General features: G+C 39.3%; 1 protein-coding gene across 2 annotated transcripts in view; it reads left to right on the top strand.

Moving 5' to 3' along the window:
- The window catches only part of UBTD2 (ubiquitin domain containing 2), a 105,062-nt gene extending 93,272 nt beyond the window's left edge, over nucleotides 1-11,790 (top strand). Inside the window, exon 3 of one of the 2 annotated variants that reach the window (XM_042452140.1) lies at nucleotides 11,261-11,790. In XM_042452140.1, the coding sequence (XP_042308074.1) occupies nucleotides 11,261-11,658 (398 nt within the window). In that variant the 3' untranslated portion in view covers nucleotides 11,659-11,790. Of the gene's footprint in view, nucleotides 1-1,038; nucleotides 2,285-11,260 lie in introns of those variants that run through there. The other variant, XM_042452139.1, reaches the window with a different exon arrangement.
- The last annotated feature ends 8,088 nt before the right edge of the window (nucleotides 11,791-19,878 follow it).

Raw genomic sequence — 19,878 nt, 5'->3', positions numbered from 1 at the left:
TGGAAAAATGAATACCAAAATGTAGCAGTTTCAGCTTGTGTATTTGTTTAAAAAGTATAAATTATGTAAGATATAAAATGAAAGAGATCTCCACATCTGTCTATTGATGAATGCTTTATGTTGATAATTTAGCTCGCAACCAATTTGAATCTTACATGTCATAATCTTGTAGTCTGATGATATGAATTTGGTCCTGTCCTGTATTTATCCCCTTTTGCAGTATTCATTTTACCTTAATTGCCCAGTGTGAAAGTTAAGAATTCTTGACTATAGCCAAAGCTTGGAACTGTAGAGCTATATGCTTTTCTGATTGCTGTGCAATAATGTATGTGTTTTTTAGAAGTCCCAGCTTTTCCGCTCCTAACACTCTAGTCCAGTGGTTCTCAACCAGTGACCTTTCACAGGGGTCACTTGAGACCATCAGAAAACACAGCAAAATTACAGTTATGAAGTAGCAACAAAAATAATTTTATGGTTCGGGGGTCACCACATAAATATTTGTAATTTGGTATCTTAGTAAATAAAAATATAAAAACTATTTAATATATTTTAATGTTTATAAAGTATTGTTTATGGTTTTAAATGGATTTTATTGTAAGCTGCCCTGGGATCTTCAGATATAAATATCCAATAAATAAATAAATATTACCAATATGCTTAAAGTGAGCTTTATTTTATTTTAATTGGTGGACATGAATAAGAGATCAGAAAAAGTTGTAGCCTCAGTACAGTCCTGGAATTGTGTTTAAAACATTGTTGAATTTTAAAAAGACCAGTACATTTTATCCAAAGCCACCCTGAGGCAAAGAACAGGTGTTCCAGAGACTATATATGCTTTCTTTAGTTTTCTGTCCAGATATAGGACACTGACTACAATCCATAGAGCTTTTTGTATGCAAGATTTCCCACATATTCCATTATAAGAGTTTTTCTTTGTTATGTGGGGTGTGGTAGGTTATTCATTCTGTACAAATGAAGCAGAGGCTAATGAACACAAGTATGCTGTGACTGATAGCCATTTAAAATACCACATGACAGATCTACCAGGCCAAGGCAGAAATTGAAAAGCTGAAGGAGCAACTATTACATAAGGAACAAAGCCATAACTCTGAGTTGGAGAGAATGAAACAGGAGGTTACCCAACTAACCAAGGAACTGCACCATTGTGACATCACGATTGCCTCATCTAGTGGGTCTACCTTAGGTTTGGAGCAACAGCTAAGAACAGAAATTGAAAAAGCAGAGCAAAAGGCAGTGGAACACAGGGCTATCCTTGCTCAGTTGGAAATTCTCAAACAAGAAAATCAGCACCTCTCAGAAATGCTGCAAAAGGTAAAAAACATCCCTTTAGCCGAACTCCAGGAAAGTTATATCAAGGCCCTAAATAAAGTGGAGTCTGAGAAGCAGCAACTACAGAAGGAACTAGCAGAAAGTAGAACTGTTTTGGAAACCTCATCTCAAATCCTTCAGGACAAATATGAGAGTATTGTGCAGGAGATGCAACATCAAGTGATTGAGATAAAGAATACAGAGAGCAGAAAAATGCAAGAGCTGCAGTGCAAGCATGATGAAGAACTGCGAGCTCTCCAGGCTAGATTTGACAAAGCTGTTCAGCACTATGGAGAGGAAATCCAGAAGATGCAACAATTGTCGGCCAGAGTCTCTCTTTCTAGTACAGCTACTGAACTGTCACCTCCGATCGCCAGGAGCCACTCTGTGGAATCTATATCCTGTAGTCTCCTTGTGAGATCAGATCCCTTGATACATGGAAACAAGAAATTTATGTACAATGCAGCAAGCGACTGTGATAATGAATTTTTGCCTCTGAGCCCACTGCCTATCGCAAACCTTGGTGCGATTGCTGCCAAGTTTTTGGAAGAAGAAGAAAAAAGATCTCACCATATCTTGGAATGCTTAGATGCACATATTGAGGAACTGAAAAGGGAGAGTGAAAAAACAGTGCAACCGTTTGCACACCAAAAGTGACATTGCTTCAAGGTCCATGGACTGGAGAGCTCGCTTAATTTAACCCGCTTGAAACAAAGGGCAGGAGGTAGTTATCTTCCTTGGAGCCCTGAGGAGCTAGGTAGGGGGCTCCCTCTTTCTTTGTCTCAAATTTTCAGTGATAGTGAAATTATAATGAAGTTTGGAGTGAAACATAGCAGTAATTGCACTACTACAGAAAGCCTTATTGGCCTTAAATGCCTCCTGCAATCTCTGAGTATGCAGTGACCTTCAGAAGGGAATGATGTTGTCAGCTGTATGAAGAATGTAAAGTTTATTTTATGAATGTATGTAAAGAAATAAAATGAGAAATAAAAAAAATACCACATGACAGATCAACGGTTTGAATCTGTTTTCTGGGCAGATTCATCATTTGGTGCCATTTAGAAACGGGAAAACAAAACAAAAACAATCTTGCCAAATGATGTTTAGATCACTGTCTTACAGAAGACACAAGAAACTTACACTTTGTAAGGCCTAACAGAGCTCTGCTTGTATTGTGAAGAAAACTTTGTTTTCTCTCATTTATATTGGTTTTATTATCAACATAAACTTTTTTTTAGTTAGTGGCCTTGTTGATTCAATAAGTCAGGGAAATGTGAACAATCTGGATTATTGGTTACAGTCATTCTCACTTCCACTGGGGGCAGCTGAACACACCATGAAGCTTGAGCCTGTGGCTTGTGTATCATGTCAGCCGGAGGCAGGTGCAGCTGCCACTCTGATTTGTTTCTTTCCAACAAACCAAAGAAAGAGACTGCAGTTTGTTTGTGTTTCTGTGTCTATTTTGGGAGGGGGGGGGATAAGGGGAAAAACCTAGGGACAGCTGCTCTCAGGTTCAGACAACATAATGAACAGACCATGGAACAAAGCTCTGGCTGGTTTAGCTGCTCCTCTTGCAAGCAGAAACTATTCCTGTTGATCCCTGGCTTATTGTGTAGTGCAACCACAGCATTATTTAATAACTGAATCAATTTTCCATAGAAGAAAATGGAGTTATTTGGAATAGGGGCCCAAGTCTATCCAGACCTATATTGATGTACATGTACTATAAAACAAAGTAATTGGATTTCTCCACTTTATTGTTTGTTTGCTTGCTTGCTTGCTTGCTTTTGAGAGGATGGTTTTCTTTCATCTTGCCCTACAGAAACAGACTACCATTCCACCTCGCTTTCCCAGCAAAAGCCAGGCTGTTACAAAAAGATCTTGGCAGGTTAAGCTAAAGATGGTCTCTTTTGTTGCTTTCCAGTCATGCTTTCTCCAAATGCCAATACCAGAAATCATGATAATACAAAAGAATATAAATACGGTTTATTGTGCATGAAGTCCACAAAAAGTCTATTATTATTATTATTACTATTACTGTTACTATTATTATTATGCTTTAATTATATAGTGCTGTAGATTTGCACAGCACAGTACATACAAACAATAAAATAGATAAGAGTAAACCTGCCCATGGCATACAATCTAAGAAATAATAGCATAATACATATAAATAATACATAACAATACAGGAAAGGGTTCAGTAAAACAGGCAACAAATTAAAAAATGTCAAATAGCAAATAATAGTCCCACAATGGCTGGGAACGCTTCTCTGAACAGGATGGTCTTCAACGCAGTTTTGAAACTGGTTAAAGAAGTGATTACCCATGTTCATGGGGGAAGGAGGTTCCAGGAGTGAGGGGCAGCAAGTGAAAAGAGGCGAATCCAGGATGGGGCAGTGAAAATCCTATGCTGGGACAAGCAGACCTTGACTGCCAGAATGCAGGGCCCAAGCGAGAAGGGGAGGAGAAAGAAGGTCTGATAAATAAGGAGGGGCCAGCCCATGGAGGGCATTAAAAGTCAGCAACAGGAGCTTGTACTGAATATGGAAGGGGAAGGGGAGCCAGTGAAGGGATGATAATAAAGGAGAGATATGGTTGGAGTGGTGGGCTGATATAATAATGTGTGCAGCTAAATACTGGACAGAAATTAAAGGACGGAGGTGACAGAGAGGAAGCCCTGCCAGAAGAAGGTTACAATAGTCCATTCATGAGACGACCAGAGCGTGGACCAGAGTCTTGGCAGTAGAGGCCGAAAGAAATGGATGGATTTTAGCAATTTTGTAGAGAAAGAATCTACAGGCCTTGGCTGTGTTCTGGATCTGGGGGATACACGACAGAGAAGAATAAAAAATGAAACCAAAACTGCAGGTTTCCTGGACCGGTCAAATAAAGATGTCATCAACAGAAACATAAAAGGAGTATTGGAGGGAGGGCTTAGGTGGAAAGACAAGAAGTTCCGACTTGGACATGTTGAGCTTCAAACGGTGATGACGCATCCACTGAGAAACAGCTGTAAGACAAGATGAAACTTGCTGTTCAAAACCCGGAGAAAGGTCAGGGGTGGAAAGATACAGCTGAGTGTCATCGGCATATAGATGATAGGAAAAACCAAAAGAGCTGTTAAGTTTTCCTGGGGACAATGTGTAGAGAGAAAACAAAAGGGGGCCCAAAACAGAGCCCTGAGGAACTCCAGCAGATAAAGGAACAGAGGACGAGGTCTGACCATCCGTGACCACTGGAAAAGATCTATCTGATAAATAAGATCTAAACCAGTCAAGAAAAGAGTCCAAGAACCTGAGGTCAGAAAGTATACCACTTTATCACTAATATCTGGTGGAAGGAGGTCTGTTATAAACCATATTTTAAAGAGCATACAAGCAAGATGCAAGATTCTTTTTTCCTACATTACACAGGAGTTGCAGTCATATACTAGTGCAAAGTATTATAAACTATATTTTATGAAGCCATGACTGTGTACCCTTTCTTTCCTCTTCCTGTCATACATCACCTTTGCACAGAAATATTGGTTTACATTAATCCTGGCTTCCCCATTACATTTGTATTCATTTAATGGCTGCCATTCTGTTAATGAGATAGGCACGCATGAGTCTCACAATGCATGTGTGGTTAATTGTTTGCCATAATTCACCAAAAGTATTCTGCTGACAGTGGCAGAAGCAGAGTTGTGCATAGAGCCACATAAACCAATGGAACCTAATCATAGACATGGGTTTTGTAATGTTACTATTCTGCATGGAGGCTGACTAGAGAAGATGCGCCAGGAGCCCTGGTGGCGCAATGGTTAAATGCCGGTACTGCAGCCTCTCACAGCCACAAGGTTGTGAGTTCGATCCTGCAGGGCTCCAGGGTCGACTCAGCCTTGCATCCTTTTATAGGTCACTAAAATGAGTACCCAACTTGTCAGGGACAATTAGCTTCACACATTATAAACTGCTTAGGGTGTGCTTAAGTGCACTGTTAATCAGTATAGAAATGTACTTGCTATTGCTATATCTCCACATTCAGATATTTACACTCATGAAGCAGATGTTGGATTGCAGCCGTAGTCTGCTACATAATCTGTATAATAAGATAAGCAACTTCCTGTGTTTCTGTAGGATGGATGTTGAGTAATTCCTGTCTCCAGAAGCCCAAGTTCTTGAAGGACAGCATCCTTTTTCCTTGTTGCTATTGTTACATGTCTTCAAGTGAACTCCAGTTTCTGAGAACCTTATCATAGGGTGAAAGTTAAGCCCCCAAAATTATAGTTTTGTCAATTAAGATAAATTACATGACAGAGTATCCCCAAGTTACAATGTTTTTCCTTGTCTTTTTTCTGGTCTCTTCAAGTTTGGGACACCCCAACTGTCTGCATGAGCAAAAGTTTATTCTAAAATGAGTTTTTCATGCAAAACAGTTGAGGCAATGTGATCAGCGTGCCTGAGTCACTGTTTTTGAAATATGTTTTATCTGAAAATCTTGGTTCATCTTCAAACATATGTACTTATTCTAAAAGACTGATTATTCTTGTAAGTGTACACACCCAATCTAGGGACAAAAATTCATACTTTTTAATTCTGTCAAAAAGCAATTTCTGCTGTAGGATAAACCAAGCCACTTTCCCTGGATTTGTCTTTCTCTTTTAGGGGTTTGCCTGTGCCAGTGCAGTATACAGTACGTATGGGAAGGCTGAATGTCTGAATTTAGGTTTCCTTAATTTTGAACTCCTAAAGTTATGACTAGAATAGGATAGAATAGAATCTTTATTATGGTCATAGATCAACACAGACAGAAAGGGGATACAGAATAAAAGAAAGTAAAAGCACAGGTTAAAAACAGTATTTAAAATATCCTTCCAGATTACACAACTTCAGTATAGCAAGGTTATGGCCTGAAAGATGCACTGCTATGTATAGTTAGGGTTTTAAAAAAAATACTTCCCAAAATACAAAATGCAACTTTGGGGGCCATATTTTCATAACATGTACAGTGTGCATTCCAGAACTGTATAGTTTTATCCCTTTAGTCTAAAACAGAAAAGGATTTTCTTCTCCGTATTTTTGTGATGTTGTGTGTGTGTGTGTGCACTCAACTTCAAGTCATCTGCTGATTTACGTTGCCTCCATAAACAGGTGAAAGCTACCACATGTGATGTGTTCTAGACTCTTGCCCTTCCTGGCTTACCAAACAGGCCAGAGAGGGACTGGCTGAGTGGGTTAAGGGAGTGGTCAGTGCCTCCCTACAACAAGGCAGCATTTTAACTTGCCTAAAAGAGGCTGTTGTGAGGCCTTCATTGAAAAGCCCATCCCTGAATCCCTCTATCATGCATAATTATTAGCCAGTGTCCATTTTAGGACAAAGTACTGGAATATGTGGTGACTTCCCAATTCCAGGAATTTCTGGATGAAATGGATTATCTAGATCCATGTCAGTCTGGTTTCAGGCCTGGCTATGAGAGAGAGACAGCCACTGTCACCTTGCTGGATGGCCTACGGAGGGAATGAACAGGAATAGTTGTCACTTGGTTCTGCTAGACCTCAGAACAGCTTTCAGTACCATCAGCCATGGTATCCTTCCCACTTTGTTGGGATGGGACTTGGAAGCCTTGTTTTACAGTGGCTCCATTCCTTCCTGGAGATGTGAACCAAGAAGGCAGCACTGGAGGACTCTTGTTAAGCCTCCTGGCCACTGAGCTGTGGGGTCCCTCAGGGTTCTGCTTTGTCCCTCAGGCTATTTAACATATACATGAAATGACTGGGAGAAATTGTCCAGGGTTTGGGGGTGCAGTACCATCAATATGCAGGTGACACCCAACTCTATTATTCTTTTCCATCCTAATCCAAATGGCTTGGGCCCAGGGTATTTGGAGGACTGCCTCTCCCCATATAATCCGCCCCGCACTCTCAGATCAGTCGGGAAGCATCTGTTGAGGGTTCCTAAGGCGAAATATATCTCGTCTTTGCAAAGGGCATTCTCCTTCTCGGCCCCGCAGACCTGGAACTCCCTTCCCAATGAGCTCCGCTCCATCACCTCTCTTGATCTTTTTAGGAAGAAACTAAAGACCTTTCTCTTCCGACAAGCTTTCCCCCATATGTCCTGATGTTATGCGGTTCTCCCCCCTGATATACAACTGTTTATCCAGCTAGTTTTTGTGTGTGTGTTTTAAGAGGTTGTATGTTTTATAGTTTTTTAAAATTGCATTGGGATGTTTTTAACATGTTGTTGGTGATACTTGTTTGTTAAATGTTATATTGTATCACTTTTGTTGTACAACGCTGTGATCGAATTTAGAATTTGGAATAGCGGTATATAAATAATAATTATAATAATTATTATTATTATTATTATTATTATTATTATTATTATTATTCCTAGTAGGCTGTCCTGGTCCTAAACCGATGTCTGTCTTCAGTAGTGGACAGGGGGGTGGGGGGGTTGAATCTTGATCTAGAAAAGACAGAAGTGCTCTTGATCAATTGGAAGGCAGATCAGGGAATAAGGGCTCAGCCTGTGCTAGATGAGATTACACTCCCCTTGAAGACTCAGGTTTGCAGTTTAGGGGTATTCCTGGATTTGGTTTTGAACCTTTAGGTCCAGATTTCTGCAATGGCCAGGAGTGCTTTTACATATTTAAAGCTTGTGTACCAACTGTGACTAATCCATGACATGCTGCACCTGGCCACAATGGTACACGCCTTAGTTACATCCCATTTGGACTTCTGTAACATGGCTTTATTTAGGGCTGCCTTTGAAGAGAATTTGGAAACTTCAACTGATCCAAAGAACTGCAGTCAGACTGTCAGCTAGGACAGGTTAGAGACCACACAATGCCCCTGTAGAAACAGCTCCGTTGGCCAGCTTGTTTCCAGGCCCAATTCAAAATGATCTCTAAAACTCTATATGGCTCTTGTCCAAGCTATTTGGCAGACTGTATCTTCTTGTACAGAGCCAGCATGGTGTGGTGACCTTAGCAATGGAAGAGGGCATTGGGAAGCCATGGTTTGAATCCCCGCTAAGACATGGAAACCTTCTGGATGGCCTTAGGTAAGTCATACTTTCTCAGCCTCAGAGGAAAGATACAGCAACCACTCCCCCTCCCCACCCCTCAAACAAATTCTGCAAAGAAAAGCCCATGATATGCCATAAATCAGCAATGACTGGATGGCACACAACAACAGTCTCCTTGTACAACCCAGCCGCCCAGCCGTGGCTCTGAGATTATCAGGAGACACCCTTTTCTCAGTCCCACCACTATCGCAAGCATGGTTGGTGGGGACACAAGACAGGGCTAGAGATGTAAAATTTAAAGAAACCTTGAAGCCATGGGGAATTTTTTTTTTCCCATGGGAAGATAGTTGGAAAAAATGGAAATTTGCAGGCAAGTTGGAAAAAATGCAACATTGGCACTTAATCTAGAAAAGACAGTGTGCTCTTGATCAATCAGAAGGCAGATCAGGGAATAAAGGCTCATTCTGTGTGCTAAAATTAAAAACAAACAAACAATAAACCATCAGCATTAGTAACAAAGGAAATTGTTTATATTTCCTCTCCACAGTATCAAGTAGACATAAGAATTGAGGGGTGGAAAGTGTGTGGGAGGGAGGGGGGATTATTGTTCAATGAATAGGCATTTAACCAGACTCACTTTGCAAGCTCTGGGCTGCATCTGCACTGCAGAAATAATCCCATTTGCACCTCTTTAACTGTCATGGCTCAGTGCTAGGGAATTCTGGGAATTGTAGTCTGTTGTGGAAACAGAGCTCTCTGACAGATAAGACTAAATGTCTCATAAAACTACAATTCCCAGAATTCCATAGCATCGAGCCACGGCAGTTAAAGTGATGTCAAACTGGACTATTTCTGCAGTGTGGATGCAGCCCTGGTTATCAATATCAGTTTTAGTCCCTGTTTCTGCTTTTGCAGCCCTGGTTATAGGTATCAGTCCCTGCTTCTGCTTTGTTACATTTGTTATCATCACATTTATCATGCACTTCTAAAAACGGAAGGTTTACCTTCATTGAAACCAGCTTCTGTACCCTTTCACAGTTTATTTCTTGATTTAGTATGAGTGTTCCCAAACATAGACCAGATTCTTTCAGTGTCCTCTAAAGGAAGAAATGCATCTTGCTGTTGCCTTGGAGAATGTAGTTTGTAACCTAAGACTTACTTGTCCTCACTCAGTGCACAGGAATTAGAATAATCTGATACATAGATTCTAGAAATTCTAGAAATGATTTGAAGAATGTATGAACACCTTGTCTTAAAGATTTTATTCATCATGCTAAAATAAAACATTCCATGATCGATTTTCTTCTTTTTTCCCCCCAATTTTATCCATCACTTCCACTAAAAGGCACAAACATAACTAAAGTATTGACAATACAACATCAAAACTATTCAAAAGGCCAGACTGAAAAAGTAGGAATAATTTGCTCTTCCTCAAAGCAGTAGAAGCTGATTGTAACTGTTGAATGAAATGTGTTCCAGTCTAGACATAATATAGGAAAAACCTCCTCCCAAATGCCCATCGAGCAGGCCTCGATATCTAATGATATTCTCAAAAAGTGATTATAAATTCCTCGGAATTTAAGTGGTGGAACCCAAGATAATGTTATCTCTACCACTTTGAGATTCACATTTTCTTTTGTTGCATCACTTTACATGAGAATAATATGGAGCTTTTGCAGGATCTTCTTCCTCCTTGAGATATGTTATACAGTGTGCCCTTTTTTTACAGGGGGGGGTCCGTTCCGGACCCCACCCCGTAAAAAAAAGCGTATGCTCGAGCCCCAGTGAAAGTAATGGGGCTTGTGCATGTGGTGGCGGTTGCGCGGCAGCACGCCCCATTAATCTAAATGGGATGTGCCGCCCCTTGCGCCCTGCATGCTCCTGTGCAGCTTTCAGCATATGCTGAAAGCCGCATATAGTGCATCCACGTATGACACGGGTACACTGTACAAGTCTTTTATTTTAGTGATGCCTGGCAAGCCACCTAATTGCCCTTTTGATGTTGCTGTGTGCCTTGGCTAAGGTGAACCTATCATGGGTTTTTCTTGGCATGATTTGTTCAGAGGTGGTTTGCCATTGCCTTTCTCCTGTGACTGAGAGCATATGACTTGCCCAAGGTCACCCAGTGGTTTTGACATAATGGCAAACATGGTGATGAATGAAGGCATATGGAAAGACATTTCAACATTAGTCTTATTTAATTTCAGCTAGATTTTTTTACATGCTTACAGTATTATAGGTAGTTTTATGCCTCTTCTGCTTTGTATAATATTTTTTTAGAAGCAAAACATAAATACCATGGTAATAGCATGAAAGGTCATGATGTTAACCCAAAATGTGGTAACCCCCTTTACATGGTGAGTACATGTAGGAAGGGGAAATTTGTTCCATTAACTTTATATTTCTCTTATAACTTGTCATTGCTGACCTGTTTTGTTTTTAATTTTTATCCTTTTATAGAAAAACTACTTGGTACACTCGGCCCTCTGTATCCACAGACTTGGCATCCATAGATTCCAGGTCCCATGGCTTGAAAATAGTTCCCCTCCTCCCCAAAAAATAAACCTTCATTTTGCCATTTTATATAAGGGACATGATTTTATAGTTGTATACAATGGGATTTAAGTACCCACAGATTTTAATATCCATGGGGCATTCTAGAACCAAATCCCAGCAGATACCAAGGGCCCACTGTATTTACAAGGAGTTATGTTATATGTAGTGAGAGGAAGGCATCAGGCGTGATTTAGAGGCACATTAATACCTGGAGCTGGCTAGTGGCAGATAACTGTTACAAACTGTTTTGGAGTCTAAGGGTAAGCTGTACCTGAATCAAAGATCAGCTATTTCAAGGAGTGTAGTGTTGATATAAATCAGAACTGTGTCACTTACCTGAGTTTCTTTTCCTTCTGTTCTGAAGGTTCTCTTACAGAGTGCTACGATGAACTGGGAAACAGATATCAGCTTCCTGTATACTGCCTTGCTCCGCCAATCAACATGATAGAAGAGAAGGGGGACCTAGAGACTCTGGATATTCCAGATCCACCACCAAACTCCGGTCATGAATGCCAGCTTCGTTTACGCCTTTCGACAGGCAAAGACCTCAAACTTGTGGTCCGTAGTATGGACACTGTGTATCACATGAAAAGAAGACTGCACACAGTAGAGGGTGTAGAGCCCAGCAGTCAGCGATGGTTTTTTTCAGGCAGGCCACTGGCAGACAAAATGAAACTGGAGGAACTAAAAATACCGAGGGACTACGTGGTGCAAGTCATTGTGAGCCAGCCGTTAACAAACCCTATCCCAGTGGAGAACTGACTCGGCCTATATGCCTCTCCTTTTTCTTTTTTTGCTCTTTCTATCATGTGGGGACTTTTTCACTATTTTCTTGCTCCTCTGCTAATATATTGGTTCCAGGCAATAACCAGCAAAAAATTCCATCTGTGATGGAGCTTTAGGGAAACACACACACAGAGACAACACATGTTCTTAATCTATCCCTGGAGAATTTTCCCAATTTAGTATTTGTTAGCATCACAATAAGAAATCTTAACAAAGTACATGGTAAAAGAGGTATCATAATGTAAGTCTGTCATTCAAAGTAGATTGAAGTTAAAGTAGTGCTTTGGACCCTGAGTGAAGCATTGAACCATAAAGAGGGAAGCACTTTTTAAAGGACTGAACCAGCTTAAAGTATTTCATGAAATCAGCATCACTTACAGCCAGTCAAATACCTAGTTAGCATTGAAGACATTTGTTAGGATTGTCCCTAGAACAATTTCTCTTACTGGCTGAACAAAGCCACTATTTGTATAGGGTGACAAAAGAGCCTGACCCAATGGGACAGACTTTGAGGTACACTCTAAGAAGAGTATGATTTATCCCAAGTTTGGGTTTTTTAAACAAGTTTTGATACATTCCATGTTAGCACCAAATAGCGATTTGCCATTGCTGAGTTCAGCATGTGGTAAATAATGCCTTCTATGAAAAAAATAGGCAATAATTTCATAAACAACATTTACAAAATAGCTTGTGTACTGTAAAGCTATGAGCTACAAAGAACTTGTCCTAATTCCTACTGGCACCAGCAGGTGAACATACTAAATTATTGTACACCATTGTATCTAGCTGAAAAGCAAATAATTGGAGAAACCCTAGCCTGAGAACACAGGATCACTTTCAGTTAGTTTGTTAGCATAACATGCTTTAGCCCAAATGGTAGTTCTAAATCCCTGTTTTCTATAGCAGTAGCTACAGTATGTACAAATTTCAAGAGAAAAGCACAGGAAACTCAGTTATCATATGCTTACATTGAGGGTGTGCAATTTGCTTAGCAACATTTTGGTATTTCTTTCCACAATAACTAGAAGTGAAATATGTGATCTTATTCAAATTTAAGTGGTGAGTATGAGTGTGCATGTGCATTCTCTCTCTCTCTCTCTCTCTCTCTCTCACACACACACATACATCCTCTGCCAGTGTAGAGAAGGAGAAAAGGAAAAAAATCTATCAGATGAAGACAGACAGTCTAACAAGGTGATCTTTCCAATACACCATTTTTCTACATTAGAGTACACTCTGCATGACACTTACACATGTGTTCTTCTTCCCCAGTTCCCTAGATACTTTGATAGAGATGTCATAGTTGCCTAAATACTGTATGTAGAATTGACAAGCTTGTAAAAAAAAAAAAAAGCAGCATTCCAGGAACTTTATTTTTTGTAGATCTTCTTCCAAGCCCTCTTTATTTCCTGTGTCATAGCTCAATTGCCTGTTTATATTCATCTAGCCTACTGTGCATAAACAGCACATCTGTATCAGACTGATGAGTCACCTGTTATAGTTAGGATGTTTTAAAATGATGTCATTTCTTTTTGCCTGGAGCCCGAGAATTACTATAGCAATATCATACAGCATTTCTCCTTCAAAATGTGAAAATAAGCTGTTCTTTTGCTGATATAGGTAGGTATATCCTTTTAAGAAGGCTTTGGGTAAATTGGATAGGGTCATGTATGGAACAATAATTTAAATTTGGATGACAGACTGATCAGATCTGTCAGAGTTATGGACAACTGATATTCTAAAAAGAAATGTGCCTGTCTCTTATGTGGAGTCCCTACATTTTTATTGTCACTGATTCTGTGTCCTTCCTCCCTACTTCCACCTTTTTAGGGTGGGACATAGTCCTTTTTGTAGCACTCTTCTTATTTTTCAGGTAGCTCTCACTAGCATTCTTCTGGCTAGGCACCAGATCTACTTTTCTATTTGAATGAGGTCCTTTTCTTTTCAAATTTATCTTCCTCTTGATAAACCATGGATTCTAGTCCACTGCGAATGCAAGTTCATGATGGACATGTTCTCTCTGCAGAACAGTAATTAGATGTCCTATAGCTTATCGCCTTGTCTTGGAATGATTATCTTGCTGTGTCAGGTAGGAACTAGAACTATGAAAGCATGTGCAGGATCAAATGGTGGACCTCTACTGGTGAGACAGTGAATTCTAGCAGAACCAAGGGAATGCTTTCCTCTCCTCTATGCAACTTGTCACCAAAATAAAGTTCTAGAGGACTAGGGAAACCCTCCAGATTTTGCCTTCAGCCAGTGTGGAAGGTTTCAACAGGGTAAGGAGAAGAAACTTAATCCACGTTTTGCAGGCAGAATATTAGATTTAGCTCTTAAAGTTTACCTCTGAAGGATTATCAGTATAGTATAGATTTAAAAGGTTGTTAAAAGGGAAGCATGATGGGATTTACACCCTAGTTTTTATTTTTAGAAACCAAATTAGAATCACTTTTCATATGAAAATGAATGTATTGTCCATCACAATAGTGCTCCTCCAGGCACTTCTTATTACTGTCTGATCTTTCTGTGTAGTTTCGACCCAAATAGTAATTTAAATGCCTTGGCAGCAACATGCAAAAAAGAACACCTGCTCTGTAGATATTTACTTAGGTTCCCTGCTTTGCCTGCTAACCATGTTCATTTACACTACTGTCCTCATGTACTTCATTATTGCTGTTGAGAAAGATGCAGAGCCTGCATTTGGCACTAATGATGCATATTAAAATATTGGCTATAAAACTAGAATATTTAAGGAAAACTCAGTGTTTCTAATTTTCACAAAGCCATTCTCCACACATTGAAAAGGAAAGGAATATTGAATTGCCACACAAAGTTTTGGAAGCTGCCTTACTTGGGAAAAATCTTAGTTTGTATTCATTCATTTGGCACCGAACCTTGTCTTTTCAGTTAGGAATGTAAAGTATATTTTGTTCAAACTATCCAAGGACGCATGTCTTGCTGAATAAAACTATGTATCTAGTCCTTTTTTTTATTTTCCCAAGACAGTTAGGGAAAGGGTCAAAAATGAACTACAGTTGTTAAGAATTAATCAAGGTATAAGTAGGCTGGTGACTTTTGTAGCTACCGCTGCCCATTGTAAAGAATGTGTTCCCAAAGATTATTTAGAATGTTTTGAGCTATCATTTAATGGCAGGAACAGCTCCAGATTTGTGGAGAGAGCTCTCCCCATAGCTCTAGGTTCTGGAACAATAGAACAGGCATTGGCTGCTTCTTGCAGTCATTAATGGTGAACAGGATTGGCAAGTGAGTGGCAGCAGCTACTCCCTGCTACAGATATCACTCCTTCATCCATGCAGGGGGCAGGTAAGCAGGAAAAACTACCACTGCTTGTCTTCTTACTGTGAAAGATGGAGATCTGCCCCATTTTTCTTAAAGCCTAGAAAAACTAGCTGGTGGCAATGGCGGTAGTGACAGCAGTGGCAGTTGCTGCTGTGTGTAGAGTAGCCCCTCATTATTGTTCAGAGATGTGGACTCATGATCCCCAATTTTAATGATTTTGCAAAGGACTTGCCAACTGTAGGATGCTGTGCAGAGAATCATTACAAGAAATACTTGAATAGTTCCTCTCTTCAAGCCCTCCCCCCTGCTCCAGATTTGCTCTCCCAAATGCTCAAATGGAAAAAACTGTATGAGAGAATTGGTCTCATTTTTTAAACTACCAGCCTTTTGACAGATTTTTTTTACAAATATCTCTCTCTCTCTCTCTCTCTCTCTGAGATGTAGGAGTTGGCTCTTTTTTCAGGGCAGCAATATCTAGCGATTTTGCTAATACATATATATATATTTTTTCCCTGTGAGAGAGGTAATTAAAAAATGTGTGTTAGCAAAATCGCCAGATATTGCTGCCCGGAAGAGGAAAAAAGTCTCACTCCTTTTCTTGCAATTAAAATGGAATAGCTTGGAAGGAAACTTTAATTACTCTTACAGTTAGAATGTTGGTAAAGATTCAGTTGCCAGTAATTAAGGATCATTTTTGAGCATATGCATAAATGTATATGCATAATAAACTCAATACCTCCTTCTTACACTGATGGTAGGCAGTTGAGGATGATTTTTCTTTCATAAGCAAGGTGATCATTTTGTCATCTCTGGGGCTCTGGCTTTTCAAATAAATCTCAGGTATCATGAATAGTTTTTATATGGAGTGCTAACTGCCTGTATTTGAGAGCAAAGTGGAAATCTGTTAGAGTCTTTCTTCTTCCTCCCTGCTCTAGAAATAACTTATTTTAAGGAAGAATATGATTGCTAATTACAATGTGTGTCCATCATTACCTTCACCTCACAGTTTATCAGTCTGTAGACCAGATTCTAAGCCACTAGCAGTTCACTCATCCATTTGTGCTGAAGCTGAGCCTCCTTTTTCTTGTTTCCTTCCCTCTCCCTCAGTTAAAGTGGCTGTAAGGAGTGATGTATTATAATGGCAGATCATTTGACTTTGAGCTATCAAGAACAAAAAAGTAAACAGTAACAGGGCAGTTTTCATTACAACTACAGTGAATCTGTGTGTCACTTCTGATTAACATTCTCTCTTTTGCTAGTGAATATATCTACAAACATATGGCAGAAGCAGGTCTTAGCAAAGAGCTTTTATTTTCAAGCTTGTTACTGCAAAAGTGTCACTAGTACATGACCCAGAAGTAATGGATTGTTCAGTAATCTGCTTGTCCTGGAATAGCTTGAAAGGTAAAAGGACAGCCACACTGTTTATAATGTTTAAAAAAAAAAAGGAGGAGGAGGAGTGAATGAATGGACAGAAGGGCTCAGTGTGCTTCATCTTGTTAAAAAAAGGGAAGAAGAAAAAAGGAACATCATTGGAGTTTAGTTCACTGCATTAGCAGCATAAATATCATATATAGTGTTGCCATTTTGTTACCCAAATGGTTAATGAGGTTAGGAAAATGTTATTAAAACTCATGTTATAATTTCTTTGATTCCCTAAGAAAACTGGAGAAACAAGGAGATATAAAATTACTATTTAAAGATGGGATTTTATGAGCATCTTTATGGGCAAAGATAACATCCCTTGTTTTTCTTAACTGTAGCTTCATGATTCATTTTTTTAAAACTCATCAGGATTCATACTGATGTGATTAATATATTCAGCTATGGCACAGTGTTTGATAAAACAAGATGATAAATGTCACTAGCAAGATGAGGAAATGGTCTGGCATATTAAGTGCATTACTCCTTAGGGAGAAAATAGGATAATAGAAACGTATCTGTTAGGTTAATGCAAATTAGGCATTGAAAGCATTGACATGTTATCTTTTAATTTGTCTCTATTCTGTTTTAAGTATGTCTGTTATGGTTATGCATATCAGATATCTAAAAAACTCTGGTTCTCTAATACAAACAGACCTCTTTGTATGATTCAGCCTACCTATTACATAGGCAGTGGTGCTTAAACCTGTATGGAGCAGGAGGGTATACAGTTTCTTTGGCTATTCCACCTTTGCTGTACTTTGATTGCAACCTTTTTACCAAGTGTGTTTATAAAAATTCAGTTTGTACTAACAGTGTGTAAATGGTTTAAAGAAATACTATCAGTGGGCTATATTGACAGCAATTGAGATAGAAACAAACTGCTCTTTCAACATTTTTTATTATTATTCCAAAGCTTGGAATATGAAACTACAACATTTGCAACTTCATTTTTTTCTTTTGGCTAGTAGACATGTATCCTAGACTAATCCAGCTCTTTAAAATAATGTTGTGTCCAAGATTTATTCATAATTTAATTTGTCTGATTTTTTTTCAACCCACCTCTTTTTACTTGCAATGTGAACTTGGGTTCTTATTCTAGGAAACTCAGAATATCCAACTCTGGGGCTACAACACATACTTTGAGAGAGGAGTGTACTGCAATACATGTCAACAATCTTCAAAAGTACTAAAGTATAAGAATGATTAGTGTTTTGATTTTTGTCTGCATACAGTTTAACTCCACTATGGTTTGAACCTGACTGATCTAATCCATTGGCATTGGCAACCCATAGAGAAATATGTTTCCATCCTTTGAGTGAAGGCATATTATTTCTGGACATTGCACAAATGATGTGTGGGTCAGAACTGTGTTGTCAAATAGAAAATGTGAACATGGCTATTTTCATTGGAAACATTAAGACTGCATCTGACTATTACATTCCCTTTTTCTTGGCAATTGAATTTAGCCAAAAATAGGAAAGGGTCACACACACACACACACACACACACACACTCACAGAGAGAGTTTGCGGAAATAAAAAAGTTGTCTTCTTTCAAGGGCCTTACTGGTGCCTCTCTTCTCCATGTCCTGGGAACCTCTAGAAACTGGAGAATGCCTTCTGAGCAATGTCTGCAGTTGCGCACTGGGCAGCTGGAAGTGTGTAATGATATTCTTCTCTAATGTGATGAGCAAAGGCTTGATGTCCTATTTGCCTCATGGTAGTGGCTTCCAAAGATGGCTGGTACCATCAATTTGTATTCTTGAATAAAATATCTTCTGTTTTCTGGTAAATCTTTTGTACAGTGTTTGTTGTGTGCCATGTATCAAAGAAGCAACCTTGTTACATAATGGATTGGCAATTTGGTACTGATGCAGGGAAACACAGATTCAGTGACTACAGAGTGAAGTCAGATTAGGGGAATTACAGTGATGTGACACTTTCTTTTCTGTAACTTTTATAAAATTAAAGAATCTTCTACCTGTACACACAGGGTGTGTGAAACTTTTTTACTCCTTCATTGCAGGGATGAATCTTTACGCTGTCTGGAAACACAGTGAACATTAGAGTTAACCTTCTCAAGGTGCACTGCATATTTATACTGTACATCTGTTAATGCTGACATTGCAGTAGTATATACACACATTTAAAAATCTATAGCAAAGCACAACCAAGTTCTTTTTGAACAGTTGAATGAAATAAGGGTTTTATAACTTGAAGCATCATGATTTCCTGAAAGTAAAAAATGTGTTGTATATAATTCCTTGTACTAAACACAAAAGAAAAACAAGAACAGTTTCTAATTTTCTGCTTTTAAAAATAAAATTGGTTCTGGAAATGCCTTGCCTTAAAATACAAGCTCTGTGTCATTTTTCTCTTAACCTGGAGCTAAACCGAAGCCCACAGAACAGTTAATGGTCTTGAATGTATTATTATAGAAATGCTTTGGTGTACCCTTTCAAGGCTTTCTAAAGAATTCTTATCTTAGTACTAATAATCATTTAGCATCAAATCATATGGAAATCATTCACCCCTTCTATCATTGTGGTTTTTAACCTACAAAATGGCTAGCCATGCTTAGGCACATTAAATATGTGAGCCAAGAAGTCTGGAGTGGAAGAACCTGCAGCTACTTGCTCAGGAGATAACACTTGCAAGAAACTTACCAAGCAGTCATAGTTCAGTGCTTTATATTTTCTCCATCAAGTTCCATCTCTTGTGACTTCTTTTTTTCCCCAGGCTGCATATTATCTGGTTGATAGTAGATACAATACAAAGAAATTAACATGATGGTTCTGTTGTGGCCCGTGTGCTGCGCCCATAACCCTTGTTGGGACCTTTGGAAATGACGCACAGTGTCCACCACGACCACCTGCAAAGTTCATCCATGTCGACAGGACGCCAAGAAGAAGGAATCTGTGAAGATGTCTTCAACTAATAATGACTCTTAGAAGTCTTCACTCTAAACGAGGGCTTTAATCTTCCTTTGCAGTATTTACAACATAGATATACACAGTGTATTGGACATCCGTCTCTAATACACACTATTTACACCAACCAACAATAACACAACCTCTGAGGCAGCCACATTAACACACAACCATCTCACTGTCTCTCAGTAACAGACACAGCCCACTCAAAGGCACCAACTGTCTCACTGTAACAGACACAGCCCACTCTCTGAGGCACCAACTGTCTCTCTCTCTCAGTGACAGTTGAGAACTGACAGTTGACAGTTGCATCAATATTCTGATGATGCACTGTTTGAATGCTGACACATTAGCTGCCACTGGAGCTCCAAATTATCTGCAAAACAGCTCCCCCTAGTGGCCACACCAATGTCATTTCCTGACAGGTTCTAGAAGAAAATTAGCATGTGCTTTATAGACTATAGCAAGGCCTTTGATTGCATAGATCACAAACAGCCATGGAATGCTCTTAAAGAAATTGGAGTGCCAACACATCTGATAGT

This window comes from Sceloporus undulatus, chromosome 2 (genome assembly GCF_019175285.1).
Source record: "Sceloporus undulatus isolate JIND9_A2432 ecotype Alabama chromosome 2, SceUnd_v1.1, whole genome shotgun sequence".
Lineage (NCBI taxonomy): Eukaryota > Metazoa > Chordata > Lepidosauria > Squamata > Phrynosomatidae > Sceloporus > Sceloporus undulatus.
Note: the sequence above shows the minus strand (reverse complement) of the source record. Positions and strands in the feature narration are given on the sequence as shown.